This window comes from Tinamus guttatus, unplaced genomic scaffold (genome assembly GCF_059628265.1).
Source record: "Tinamus guttatus ecotype Peru unplaced genomic scaffold, ASM5962826v1 Tinamus_guttatus_pri_ptg000526l, whole genome shotgun sequence".
Taxonomy (NCBI): Eukaryota; Metazoa; Chordata; class Aves; order Tinamiformes; family Tinamidae; genus Tinamus; species Tinamus guttatus.
The window spans coordinates 121,527-135,690 of record NW_028289060.1 but is presented as its reverse complement, the minus strand read 5'-3'; the positions used below and the strand labels follow the sequence as shown (position 1 = coordinate 135,690).

Sequence of the window (14,164 nt, the reverse complement as noted above, 5' to 3'; positions counted from 1 at the left end):
TCCACAGCATCAGTCAGGGCAAGCGCAAGGACAAGGGGCAGGAGGCCCCATAATGAGGTCAGTGACTCCCTGTCTCCCTAGCTCTTGTGCCCAGCAGGTCCCCTCCCTGTCTGCCTGCAGTCCCTCCATACCCACCCTGCTGCCCAGCACTGCATGAGACCGGCCCTGCAGCCCCTCCAGCAACTGCTGCTTGTCACGGTGGGAGACAGACTCAGTTGGAAGTGAACATGGCTAAGAGTCAGATTTACATGAGAGATTCTTCAGGACAAATGGCATGAAACAGAAAATTTATTTTCTTTTGCAGGAATGTAACGGAACAAAGCAAGAAATAAATGAAAAAAAACCAACACATATCCTGCATGCCAAATCTCCCAGTACAGATATTGCTGATGTTAGAACAATTGGATGAGTTTCCTAATGGCATCCTTGAGTTCCTTGTTCCTCATGCTGTAGATGAGGGGGTTCAGTGCTGGAGGCACCACCGAGTACAGAACAGCCACCACCAGATCCAGAGATGGCGAGGAGATGGAGGGGGGCTTCAGGTAGGCAAAAAATGAAGTGCTGAGAAACAGGGAGACCACGGCCAGGTGTGGGAGGCACATGGAAAAGGCTTTGTGCCGGCCCTGCTCAGAGGGGATCCTCAGCACAGCTCTGAAGATCTGCATGTAGGACACCACAATGAAAGTGAAACACCCAAAGGCTAAACAGACACTAACCACAAGAAGCCCAACTTCCCTGAGGTAGGAGTGTGAGCAGGAGAGCTTGAGGATCTGGGGGATCTCACAGAAGAACTGCTCCACCACATTGCCTTGGCAGAGGGGTAGGGAAAATGTGTTCCCAGTGTGCAGGAGAGCATTGAGAAAACCACTGGCCCAGGCAGCTGCTGCCATTTTGACACAAGCTCTGCTGCCCAGGAGGGTCCCATAGTGCAGGGGTCTGCAGATGGCAACGTAGCGGTCATAGGCCATGACTGTGAGGAGATAAAACTCTCCTCCCAACAAGAAGATGAAGAAAAATACCTGGGCAGCACATTCCGAATAGGAAATGGCCCTGGTGTTCCACAGGGAATTGGCCATGGCTTTGGGAACAGTTGTGGAGATGGAGCCCAGGTCAAGGAGGGAGAGGTTGAGGAGGAAGAAGTACATAGGGGTGTGGAGGTGGTGGTCACAGGCTACGGCTGTGATGATGAGGCCGTTGGCCAGGAGGGCAGCCAGGTAGATGGCCAGGAAGAGCGAGAAGTGCAAGAGCTGCAGCTCCCGCGTGTCTGAGAACGGCAGGAGGAGGAAGTCATTGAGGGAGCTGCTGTTGGACATTTCATTCTCTCCAGGCTCTGTGGATTGTTCAAAAAAGAAAAGATATTGGGCAGTTATCCCAGATTTTTTAAGTTAAATATCTCCCAACTTGTTCCAGTTCTAATACACTGCCCATATTGCCTCTCTTCATGGAGATCTTTTTGCAGCTCCCTTCCTTGAGCCTCAGTGTGGGGTGGCTGAATGTGCTGTGAGGAGCAGGGGCATCTCCCCATGGGCTCCAGAGAAGTCTGTCTAGCTCTACAGTAGATTCACAATTTTTCAGGTGAAATCCCCCTGGTTTGTAGAAGGGCTTTTCAGTATCTACAGCACCACTTCTAATGAATGTGTATTGAGAGCACAATTTGGGGATTTTTAACAGTTATTTTGACATGTGTTTTCTTTGGGATGCCCCTCTCACCTCTGCAGAGTGTTCCTCAGAGGCAGAATTTTTCAGCATTTCTACTGGTAATCGTGAGAAAATGGATTTATAGTCACGTTATGCAGAGTGAGGAGAGCTCCTCTGCCCATTAGCCTTGATTGCAGCTGTTGTGTGCCCAAACCTCACTGAGGTGCATGATGATCACCCTAATCAGCTGCCCTAGAAAGAACCCAGCCCCTCCGAAGAGCAGACAAGTCCAGTTTCAAAACCTCCGATCTCCAACTTCTCTCCCTTTCTCAGGGCACCTGAGGGAGGTCTCCAAGCTCCACTTCTAGCTAAGAATATGCAGGGCTCTTTTCAGCTGTCCATGTGCAGTTTCCAAACCGTTTTTTCATACTCTCAGTCTCTGTAACAGATTCTTCAGAGGTCTCCTGGACATCACAGAGATGGCAGGGGGCAGCAGTGTCCCTTCTGAGGGCACCTCCAAGTCTGTTAAGACATTAAAGGCAAAAGGGTTAAATGAAGTTGCATTGAAGATGGACTGTGCTTAAGGGAGAGTTAGCTCAGTTCCTAAACCCCTGGGCTGCATTTCCTGCAGTTGCACAGGTTAGAGGGCACTGGAGACGCCTCACTCCCATGCATATTCCTCTCTTCCACAGCTTGCAGGGTAGGTGTCTGAACTGCATCTGAAAACTCTGCAACCCCAGGGAGCCCAAGAGAAGAACAGGAGGGGAAACAAGGAGCAATCCTGCGATCCTTCTGCCAAGGGGAGAAAGGAAAGACAGGCAGAGGGGCGCTCAGGAACACCCTTACCTCACCTATGTGGGCATGCTACCTCACAGATGGTGACACTGCAGGCCATGCATCTGAAGCCCCTATATTGGGCAGCAGGAAATGTGCCCATAGCAGGAAGGATGCCCCTGTCCTTTGCCAGGGATCTGGCTGCAGTGGAGTGGGCTGATACCCTGGACCCCAAGGCTGTCAGGGCAGAGAGGCTGCTGGGTGTCAGAGGAGACGTGGCAGGGCTTGCTCAGAGGAAGGTGTCTGCATTGGAAGGACTGAGCATGACTTCCCCAAATCCATCCTCCCATCATGGTGGGCACTTCCCTCTCCTTCCCTGACCATCTCTGCTGCCCACAGCAGTCCCTGATGGCACCTTACTCTGTCCCAACAATTTTTGTCAGTCTGTGCTCACAGAGACATCACTTTTTTGTGCTCAGTTCTGCCCTACACAAGCCTCTGGGGACAGGGCACTGTCCAGGGGAATCGCAGGCACTTTACGGAGCAAGTGAAATAAATTGCACAAAGGTGATGCTGATGATGTCTGCAGACTAAGGTGTGTTTAAGAGGCTCTATAAAGTTTCTCACAGATCTCTGAGAGGGAAGGCTTGAGTCCACTACTTTGGCAAATCAGAATACACTCCTCTTTTCTGCCTGCAGCAGTTAGGGAGATAACTGAAAGTGCAGACAGGAAGAGGAAAGTTCCTGCCCTTGGAAGTAGCCCTTCTCTTGATCTTCCTCTTGAAAAGACTCTTGGGACATGTCCTGTGCATGAACAAGGTGAGCAGACTTGACCGAGGCAGCACAGTGTCAACAGGAAGATGATCCTGGCTGACTGGGAGCCAGCCCTGTCAGAGCTTCTCTGTGCAGCACTGACCCTTGCAGGCAGCAGAGTCACTGCCCACGGTGCTCCCTCGGGTGCAGGGATGCTGCTCTGATTCAGAAACCTGGAGAGATCTATGTGCACACCCAGCACTTGACACCCCTGCAGCGATACCTGGAAGAAAGGAGCAGCATGCCCTGCCCTGTGAAGGTGCATCAGGGAATCCCTGAGCTGGATCAGCTCCTTCTCCTGCCATGCCCTGGATACTCCAGGAGAGACAAGTCCTATCAGTCATGGGGTGGGATAGGTTCAGAAGTTCCCTCCAGAAACCTCAGCAGCATTGCCCTGCAGCCAGAGACTCACCACACAAGGGTTTATGAAGATTTCTTCCTTCAGTGAGCTCTGCTCTGTCCTCCTGCTCCACACTGCCGTTCCCCTCTTGCTGCCTTCTCTCCTCTGCTGTCCGCAGCAGCAGGCAGTGCCCGCAGCCCTGCTGCTCTTGGCACAGGAGCTGCTCCTGCACTCGGCTGTCTCTGGGCAGTGCTGCCAGGCTGCCACGAGCTGCCTCCGTCCCAGGAGCCTGGCCCCGCTCAGGAGCAGAGGCCCAGCTGAACTCACCAATTTCTCTGTCCCTCGTGCTCCCTCCTCCTGGGAAATGTGCACTGTCGTCAACCAAAATAATCCCTGATTGTCCCTCTCTGAACCCTAGGAAAGACTGGTGTCAGCACTGTAGTTTGTTTCATCAGGCCATGGTTACTTGGAAGAGCTGAAAATGTCCCACTCAAGAAGCCCCTCTTCCCAACTCTTAGCTAGGCAAGATACATGAATACAAGAATAGAGCTCACTTTCCCAGTGTTCAGGTATTGGTTGATGTCACCCAGTTTGGGATTGTCAGGCTGGTTTAGAAGACCCTGGACTGCCATGGTATTCTGTGGTGAGCTCCACAGAAACACACAGCAGGTGGGATTCCCCTTGCCCAAGCTGAAGTGAGCACAGCAGGGATGCCTGGATGGGAGGTCTTGCTCTATGCTCCCAATCACTGATCGTTCAGGGTGGGTGTCAGCTGCACACACACAAACCCTTGGTGACACGGAAGGGTCAGAGGAGGTTGAAGGCATGTGCCAGGGTCTGATTGCTGTGATCACCATATCTACTTCCTTCTAGAGCATGTGTTGGGACCGGGTAGGGAATTGCTTTGGTCCCCCAAAATACTATCAGACGCCCACTGCTACCAGAGCTCTGCTCACTAGGAAGCTGAGACACGAGCAGATGTTGACATTGAAACAATTCATGTCATTCTGTTCAGGCACTTGATTCACTGACACAGCAATAGGCCATGCTGGATGCCTGGGGCGTCCAGCACAGCCACGTGTCTCTAGCAGATACACCCTGTGACCTACAGGGTAAACGTGTCCCTTTCAAGTGGTTTTGGGCACTCAGGTTTCTCAACAGTGCCCACATGTCTGGATCCCACCACTGTCCTTCAGCCAACTCCTAACAATCTGCAGCCAAGCTTACTTCATCAATGAGAGAGGCACATCACCCCAAGGTCTCCACACCCTTAAAACCTTCTAGCTCTCCCTCTCTTGAAACTCTTCGCACCCCGAGATGGCATGAACGGGACTTGGGCCAATGATGACCTCAGGCTGTGAACTCAGACCAAGGGACTTCTTTTCTGGCATCTTGTCCTTCCTGGAGATTGGTTCCCATCTGTCACAGGTCCCAAGGTAAAGCCCGCTCCTGCCATTCTGTCTGCACAGCCCAGCTCTGTTTCTCCCAAGGCCTCCCCTCCTCCCAGCCTGGCTGGGAATGACAAAGGCACTGCCAAAGCTCAAACAACCCAAATAAGGTTGGCATCCTATTGGATATGGCTGTTGTCTCTGCCACCAAGACCTACCAGGAGACACTGGGCCTCACTGTCCCCCTTGCCAACACCCTGAAAGCTGTTGTATCATTGCCCTGCACTGAGCACTGCACACCCCCACCCACATAACGTCCCCAGGAGGGCCTGAAAAACATGTGGGGGAAAGGATCTCCCTTTGCGGAAGCTCAGTGACCGAGCTTGGACATTCTGCCTGATCAAACACATCAAGGGTTAACGTGGCATCGCAGCCACCTGCACATTTCCTCTGCCTACCTGTTATTACTGATTCCAGTTTTCTCCTCTAATCAGCCCCTAGGGAATCTTTGCGGCTAACAACTCTCAGTGGGACCCATTAATGCTCTACAGAACTTTGGAGGTTGCTTCTGACTTTGAATTCTTGAACATTTTGTTCAGTCTCCTCTCAGTAACTGAGGTTCATAGGCTCAGCCCCAGACACACTAGGGGATTCATTAAAAAGCAGAAAGCTCTGACCAACTATGTCTCTCCCTGTAATATTCTCCAAGTCTTGCATGGCTAATTGGAGACTTTTTCAGGAGTGTAGCTGAAAGGTGGATACATAAATAACTACAAGTATTTCTGCTTTTAAAGGCTTTTATCATTATTATAATTTAAGAGCAACAATCTCCAGCTGGTGTCAGTGTAGAGTGACTCCTAATGAAGTCTGGACAGAGAGGAAAAGCGTGTCCTGGAGCTCAGGCACTGTACGGACACTTCCTTCCCCCTCCCCAACCCTGCCATTTCTCCCATCAGCCACATGGGACTTCCTCACTCTTGTTAGAGTGTTAGAAGCTCTCCTATTCCACTGAAGTCTGCAATTGAAGGTTGCAGTTCATCTGCCCCAGTTTGCACTTGCTTTCCTTAGAGAACTAGCTGCAAACAGGCACAGGATTTTTCTTAATTGCATAGAAAGAGAAACAGAGCAGGAATAATTTCATGAAGTGTAATTATTCTCTTTGGCTGTAGGCTAAGTCCAAGATGCCAACAATGAGTTCCCTTTGCTACAGGGGAGAGCCTTACTGGATATCTTTTGGAGAGATGGGAAAGGCTGGATATAAGCAGAACGTGGGGGACAGGCTCCTGGAAAGCAGAGCAGGCTTTAAACTCCCTGAAGTGCAAACCAGCAGCTGGATTGATGAGTGAATAAAGAGTAACGGGAGGATTCCCAATCCTGCAGCTTTACAATGTCCACCTCGTGTGCTGTGAAGGTGAGGTTAGAACTGGTCAGTTCAAGCAGGACATGTGGGAATGGGAGAGCCACACAACTCCTAGGCATCCTGGGCCACAATGTGGGCCGTGCCGCTCTTGGCAATCGTAGACCTCTCTGTGTTTCTGTACAAAAGCAGGGAAAAAGCTCCGATGCAAGTACCTAGAGAAGAGGGGTTTTCTTGGCTGCTCAGAGCGACCCAAGCACAACCTGGGGATATCAAAGGAAGGCCTCCATCAGGCCTTCAGATGCACAACTTAGAACTTCAAGGGAGCTCCCTAAATCAGCACTTCCCATGACCCTGGTGACTCAGTAGACATGGAGGAGACAGCAGAGAGAGGAGAGGAGAAAGGGCAGAAACTCCAAAGGCGTGCTCAATATGCCATAGACAGGATAATAGAGGCTGAATAAGTATCAAATAAATGAGTAAAGGTTGTGCTTCCCTTTGCAGTGGCTTGGAAAGTCCCATCTCTGACAGGCTTCAAGGAGGATGGAGTCTCCCTTCTGCAAGACTGGCGGCAGGACTGTGGAAAGACTAGTAGGAGAGGAACGTTGGTTGTGGGGATGCTCACAAGCTTCAGCAGCTGGGGAGCTGGGAGATGGTCATTTCACCACCTTGTGAACAAGTCAAAATCATAGAATCATAGAAAGCTTAAGGTTGGAAGGGACCTCTACAGGTAATCTCATCCGATTCCCCTGCACACACAGGGTCACCTAGAGCACGTGGCACAGAACTGCACCCAAGCAGATTTTGAAGATCGCCAGAGAAGAACACTCCACAACCTCTCTTGGCAATCTGTCCCGTATTTAAACAGTTTTTAATCCATTAATATTCAGCATGTATGTTTACTAGCAGACCTCACCTCTGACAAGTTCACAAAGGCTTCCCTCCTATCTGAAAGAGCTCGCTCTGTACCCTGTTACTTTATGCCCATTTCTCTGGTGCTGCATTCAAGATTCCATGACAAATAGAAAACATGGTAAAATACACCATATTGGAAAATGCAGCTCCTGAGCCCGACAGTGCCTTATGGGCTCCAGACGGGAGTCTGCATGGCAGCACTGCAGTATACGGGCACGTCCTGAGGCGCCCAGAGGCAAAAATGTGTGGGAGATCCAAGGTGCTCTATGGACTCAAAAGACAGAGCGGGTGCCAGGAACTACACTCAGGGGAGAAACACTACTTGGAGGTGTCACAGAAAAGCCCAAGGACCAACTTAGGTCCAACATAAGAAATGGATTTCCTCCGGGTCAGACAAAGGAAAGCTTGGCAAAATTCACAGAATCTGGAAAAACTTACCCACGTTTGCTACCTGGATTGACCCATGGTTTTGAGTCTGGCAGGAACCAGTGTCCCAGCTAAAGCCCTCTGGAAGGAAGGCATGTTAAGGGCACATTGACTCTTTTCTGATGTATCATTTCCATCTCAAGTACCACAGATCAAGAAACCTTGCTGAAGACTTTTAAAAGCAAAGAGTCAGTGCAGCCTGTCTCAGAAGAGCAGATTCCTTGCACCTGCATTGGGGGATCCAACGTCCTGCTGAAGGCAGGTTCCAGCAGAGGTCTGGATTATGCCTGAAGATGGAGATCGGAGAATGTTTCTGCATGCCTGGTCTCCCAGAAGGACCCTGCGATGGCAGGCTGGGCTCTGGGAGCAGAGCACCGCTCTCTCCAGACACCTCCTCCCTTCTGAGCACCTAGACCCTGGGGACACACTGGGGCCATCCAGCACTGCAGCTCTCCATGACCTTCGTACCTAAAGAGAGGGTGGACAGCCTACACCTGCCTCTGCATGAAGGATGCACAGGGCTAAGCACCACACATGACATCAGACAGGACACCCCAAAGTGCCCCAAGATGCAGGAAGCCCAAGTCTCCATCTCTTCCATGCCCTTCTAGACCACCAGCACCTTTCAACAGGCACATGAGACTTCTCCTGACCTCTCATCTCCTCACATGGAGGTGACCTCACAGGTGCAAACCCCACCACCCCTCTGCTGATGCCCTGTAGCCTTCAGAGACAGCAGCTTCCTCAAAGCCCTTCCCCACACAGGAACCACTGCTGCCCTCTCAGCTCCTCTCACCACAGAGACCCCCCTCCCACCGCCCACGCCTGCCTGCCTGCTGCCGCCCAATCAGGCACTCACAAAGACATGACGTCACAGCGCCGTCCCGCCCAGCTCTCTGGCCCTGCCCTCCAGGGCAGCAATGGCCTCCCCAGCCCTTCCCCGCCAGGAGCCCAGCCCGGGCTCAGCAGCTGCTCCGCGGAGATGATCTCAGCAGCGCAGAGCCCCGCAGGGCCCGGCTGCTGCCCAATGAGGCGCTGCGGGAGCGGTGACCTCACAGTCACCAGGCGGAGCCAGCCCTGCTGCTGCCCAATCAGCTCTGCCCGCAGCAGGGACCTCCCAAGCAGCAGCCACGCCCTCTCCCTGCAGCTGGCCTATCAGGGGCTGCGGCAGCAGTGACCTCCTCGTGCCCAGCGCAGCCATTGGCTGTGAGGCCCTGCGGGGCTCCTGGCTGTGCTGGGGGCTGTGCGGGGCCGGGGCAGGGAGGGGAGCCCAGCTCGGGGCTGCGGGTGCTGGGGGTGCTGGTGTGGGGGCCTGGGGGGCTGTGTGAGCTGCTGTGTTGGGCTCAGCCAGCACTGCCCACCCCGGCGTGGGGGAGAAGAGGGGCAGCCAGTGCCAGGGAAACCTGCCCTGGATTCTCTCCTTCTGCCCCCAGCACCCACACAAGGGTTGGAGCTGCCCCACGGGAGCCTTGGGGCTCGGGGAAGCCCCAGCCCCAGGAGTCCTGGCTACCATGTTGTCCTCTGAGCAAGGGGGGACCCTCAGGCAGGACTCCTGCGGCAGCCTCCAGCCCTGAGCAGCTGCTGCCACAGCCCCGAATCCCCAGGGGTCTTTGCAGTGACAGTTTCTGTGTGACACCTCGGGAAGGAGCTCCCGAAGCTGGGAGCCTTGTTGGAGAGCAGCAGGATCACTGGGAACAAGAACTGAGGTCCAGGCTGCGGGTGTTAATCCAGCAGTCCCCACCTCACTCATCAGTCCCCATCTCATTTGACTCCATCAGCAGTTTGTGAGATGACCAGCTCCCTGCTCTGCAGCTGATGAAGCTGGCGAATATCCCTGCCACCTCCGTTCCTGCTCTTCTTCACCTCTGCGTAGTCCTCGGGACCATCTTAAAGAAGAGAACCCCCATCTCCCTGGAACCCTGTCAGAGATGTGGCTTTCCAAGTCACTGCCAAAGGAAGGACTTCTCTGGGTTGCTTATTCAGTCTGTGGCAGCTCATCAGTGATGCTGTGAGCCCAGCTCTTCATGCCGGGAGTCTTGGCCCCTTCTCTCCCCTGTCTCCTGTGCATCTACCTAAATCTCCTATTCCCACATGTCCTGTTTAAAGTGACAATTTCTAAAATCCCCTTTAGGGCACTATCTGGACACATTGTCACTCCTCCCGATACTCTGTTCACTCAGACCCAGCGGCTGGTTTGCCCTTTAGGGAGGTTAAAGCTTGCTCTGTCTTTCTGCAGTCTGCCCCATTAGCCAAGTCCTTACTGTATGTACGGATTTTATGGAATTAGCATACATTCAAAGAGTGTCATTATTTTCCATGAAACTATACTCTGCTTTTTTGTTGTTGTTGTTGCCTTGTAACTAAAAGAAGATCTCCCTGTGCCTGTTGGCAGCCAGTTGTCTAAGTAAAGCAGGTGGGATTTGGGGCAGGTGAGCTATAACACTGAGTGCAGACGTAGGTGGACTAAGGTTGGCTTTCAACATGAGTGATTTAAATTCCCGAGAGCTTGATGAGGGAAATGGTAGGGCTGGGGAGATGGCAAGGAAGATTGTGCATACAGTGTCTGATCTCTGGGACACTGCTTTTCCTACATGTGCTGATTTCATTAGGGGTCACTCTGGATGGCTATGAATGGGATGGTGTGCTGTCACCTATTCTTTAGAATAATAACAGAAAACTTTAAAAAGATGAAATACTTGTATATGACTTGTATATGATTGTTGTCTTCAGCTTTCAGCTACACTCTCCAAACCTCTCCCATTAGCCATGGACACTTGAAGGACATTGCAAGGAGAGTCCTGGTGTATCAGGGCTTTTTGCTTTTTAATAAGCTCCATGCAGTACTTGGAGCTGAGTCCATGAATTGCAGCTATTGAAAGGAGATTGAAGAAATCCCTGAAGAAGTCAAAGTCAGAAGGAAACCCTAAAGTTTTGTAGAGCATTAATGAATCCCACTGAGGCCATTAACTGCAACAACTCACCAGGGGCTGATTAAAGCTAAAAATATAATCATTGGTAAGAGTTAGATAGAAAAAAATGAGGTGGCTCTGATGCTGAATACACCCTTGATGTATTTTGTCAACACACATTGGCCAAGCACAGGCAGAGAAACCCTGGAAAGGGAGATCCTTTCCACCATGTGTTGGCCACGTCCTCCCTGGCATCAGAGTTTGGGTGAGGGTCTGCAATGCTGAGTGCAGGACAAACACACGACACCTCCCAGGGTCCCCAGGAGGATAAAGGGGGCAAAGAAGTCCTGATGATTCGGGGTAGGCCTCGGTGACAAACACAACAGCCATAGTCAAGAGGTTAAAGACCTCCATTCTGTTGGGGCCTTGGCAGCGCCCTTGGCCATCTCTACCATGGGTCATCCTAGACCTGCTCCTGTGTCCCTGCAGACTATAGACACCCAATCTGCTTCCCCAGCAGGTGCTCACAAGAGGTTCTCCTTCCCTTCATTGAGAGCTTTTCCATCCTCAGTGACTGTTTCTTGAAACACAAAGCCATGGGTGGTGACAGACTCGCTCTGGGTGCCCTGTAGCACCACTGCACTATCCTTCAAGTGATATTTCTTCATCCTATTGCCCAATCTGAGCTTCCCAAGCTGTATTTTGGTCCTGTTTCCTCTTTTCCTGCTACTTCCCACTACCAAGGAAATATCTTGGCAGCCCCACAATGTGGGGACGAATATAACCTTGTGTGTCAGGACAGAGTGGAACCAGAGGAACTGAAGTGCCAGGGCCCGAACGACAGGCCCGAGTTGGGGTTGACATAGAGATGAATATGGCACTGCCTTTGCAGTACACAACACTCGCCTGTAGAATTGCTCATGCCAGCTTGCATGGAGGCTCATTAAACCATAACTTTTTTAAGCTCTCGTGTGGCTGCTTTTGACCTTGAAGGGAACCCTCCCATCCGAGGCCGGGGCTCTGAGCAGATCCCCATCCCACATGATAGGGAAAGGATGCCACATCAGATGTTACTGCTCACAAACAAAATGCAAATTATCATGATTTGCTGATTTGGCTCGGTAAAAGATGGACACTCTTGCCGTGATTTTGGAGACCTCACGGGTGGATGCACCACGTAAGACCTCCCCGTTGCCGGGAAGGTTCTCCAAATCCTCGCCACAACAGTGAGCACGGATCTGGATGACAGTAACATATTTAGGCAATTGGTGATGTATCTTTTATTCACTATTCTCTTTCTCATATAGTAATGGATAGGGGCATTACCTTGCTTATCTTGTCTGTTGCTAAAACCAATGTGTAGTAAGCTTATTTTGTTAAATGTATCATTCTGTACTGACTTAATATTAATAGTGAAATAAGACCGTTCTTTCCAGTGGCGTCTGGTTTTTCCCGTTGTCCCATCTGCCCCAGAGCTGTGCCGGTGCTCTTCTTTCTCATCGTGCTCCTTTGCATGCCCCAAGCCCCTGACCCTTATGGCCCTGAGCAGCAAGTGTGTGTTACAAGCAGGATGCAGATTATTGCCTGATGACTTTTAAAAGCAGGGAAAGATGCCTCTTCTCTTGCTGCTCTCCAAGAAAAAGCAGCCCAGCCTGAACCAGGCAATGCCTGTAACAAGACCAAGCAAGGTAGAGCAAGGTCCTTCCTTGCACTCAGCTTCTTCTATTCCCAGTTGTCACTTTGACCATGCAGGTGGCAGGTGAAGTTGTGTGAGGTGTGAAACACAGGAATAACACCAGAGGAGAAACTGCCACTTGTGCACTTTGAGATGTGATCGTGACACATGCAATGATGCAGTGTGACAAACAGAGAAGGGGCAAAGGAAAGCAAGCTAACCATCAGGAGGCATGAAAGCAGTGTGAGAAGCAGTGCCATAAATGCAGTATTCCAATGTGAGCCCGTTTTTGCATCTATTAGAGGGTTATCAGAGAGTCTCTGATGTGTGAAGGTTGCTTGCCAAGGACCAGAGGTACAAGCAGTGTAACTGGAGGGACTCGATTTCTTCCAGTTCATGGAGCTCTGTCAGACATGGGCACTGAACAGTACAAGAGAGTCCCCTCAGAGCCCATGGTTTTGTGGGTGTCCAGTTTGCTGAAGGGAGCGCTACTCAGATCCTCCTCCAGCAAGGGAAACTCTTCCTTTCCCCATTTCTCCATGGTCTCCAGGGCCTAGGATTCCTGAGGGTCACTCTTAGCACTAAAGGCTGAGGCAAAGGTGGCCTTTTCTGTGTCCTCTCTCACCAGGACTCTTGACCCATTTAGCAGCAGGCCCGTATTTTCCCTAGTCTGCCTTTTGTTCCTGCTGTAGTGCTGTATTGTATTTTAAATAATAACTTTTTATTATTTTATCAGGAAGGTAAAAGTAAACATTGAGAAAGAAATAAATGAAGAGCACATGTTTCATTCCAAGTACATGGGAATGACAAGTGACTGCACACAGGACAGTTCTTGGCACTGATATTGTACCCATTGAGGAAGTTTCCTCAGTGCCTCCTTGAGCTCCTTGTTCCTCATGCTGTAGACAAGGGGGTTCAGTGCTGGAGGCACCACTGAGTACCGAATGGCCAGTACAGAGAGATCCAGAGCTGGGAAGAGTATGGAGGGCGGAGAGGGGGGAATAAAGTGGCTAAGGGTGACATTTCACTGCCCCTGTGACCAGGGGTGGGAGTCAGACCCAACCAAATGGGTATCACGACCTCTAATCCCTCCGGGGGACTGCAGATGACTGCACAGTCCAGGGTACCTGGACTGCAGAGCATTTCCAAGGGTGCTCGTTGTGTCCAGTTGTGCCTATACATCCTGTCCCTGGTATTTCATAGATGGTGACCCAGGGGGCTCTCCGTTCTCCCTTCTTCCTGACAGTTGAGTCCTCACTGCCTCTCCTGAGACTGCAGAGTCCTCTTTTGCCTGTGAATACCCAGTGCTTTACCTCTAAGAAACTCCATCTTTGAGGACCTCTCCCTTTATGAGGCTCTACTCACAGTCCATCCCAGGCAGATGCTGTCCCAGGAGGATCTCTGTGCTCTCCTGACACCTCCAGCTTCCCCTCCATGAGAACAGCCATCTGACACTGTGCCTTAATACGTAGGAGAGCTGTGCATGTGTAAATCCATGACCATTCACCCTCTCCACTATCCTTGGACTCTGAGAGGTGAATTCCCAAACCAGCCCTTGGTCTCTAAAAGATCATTACATGGTTCTGACCTCTGCGTTGCTGAACCCATGGAGAATCCTGTGCAGCAGGCCCTTGAGGGGTTCAAGTCCTTGGGCCTATTCTTGACACCAGCTTTGGAGGAAAAGCCCAGCTTTCACACACTGTACTGATAGAAATTACTTTATTACAGAGATACTGTTAGGGAGCCGGTCCTTGTCCAGCATTCAACACAATTTAGAGTATCAGGTGAGACAGAGCAGACACCGTAAAAAGGGGAATGCATACAAGTAGTTGTATAGTAACACGATAACGAATCTTATCACTAGTAAAAGTCATAATAAAAATAACATGAAGAAACAATGCTCAATCCAGTTACGGGATACAGAAAGAG

At 51.1% G+C, this 14,164-nt stretch overlaps 1 protein-coding gene across 1 annotated transcript; it reads right to left on the bottom strand.

The window, feature by feature from the left end:
• Positions 1-392: 392 nt before the first annotated feature.
• Positions 393-1,313, bottom strand: LOC148592755 (olfactory receptor 14J1-like). The gene has a single exon (XM_088533900.1). It carries the CDS (start codon positions 1,311-1,313, stop codon positions 393-395), a length of 921 nt encoding a protein of 306 aa, XP_088390026.1.
• Positions 1,314-14,164: the final 12,851 nt, after the last annotated feature.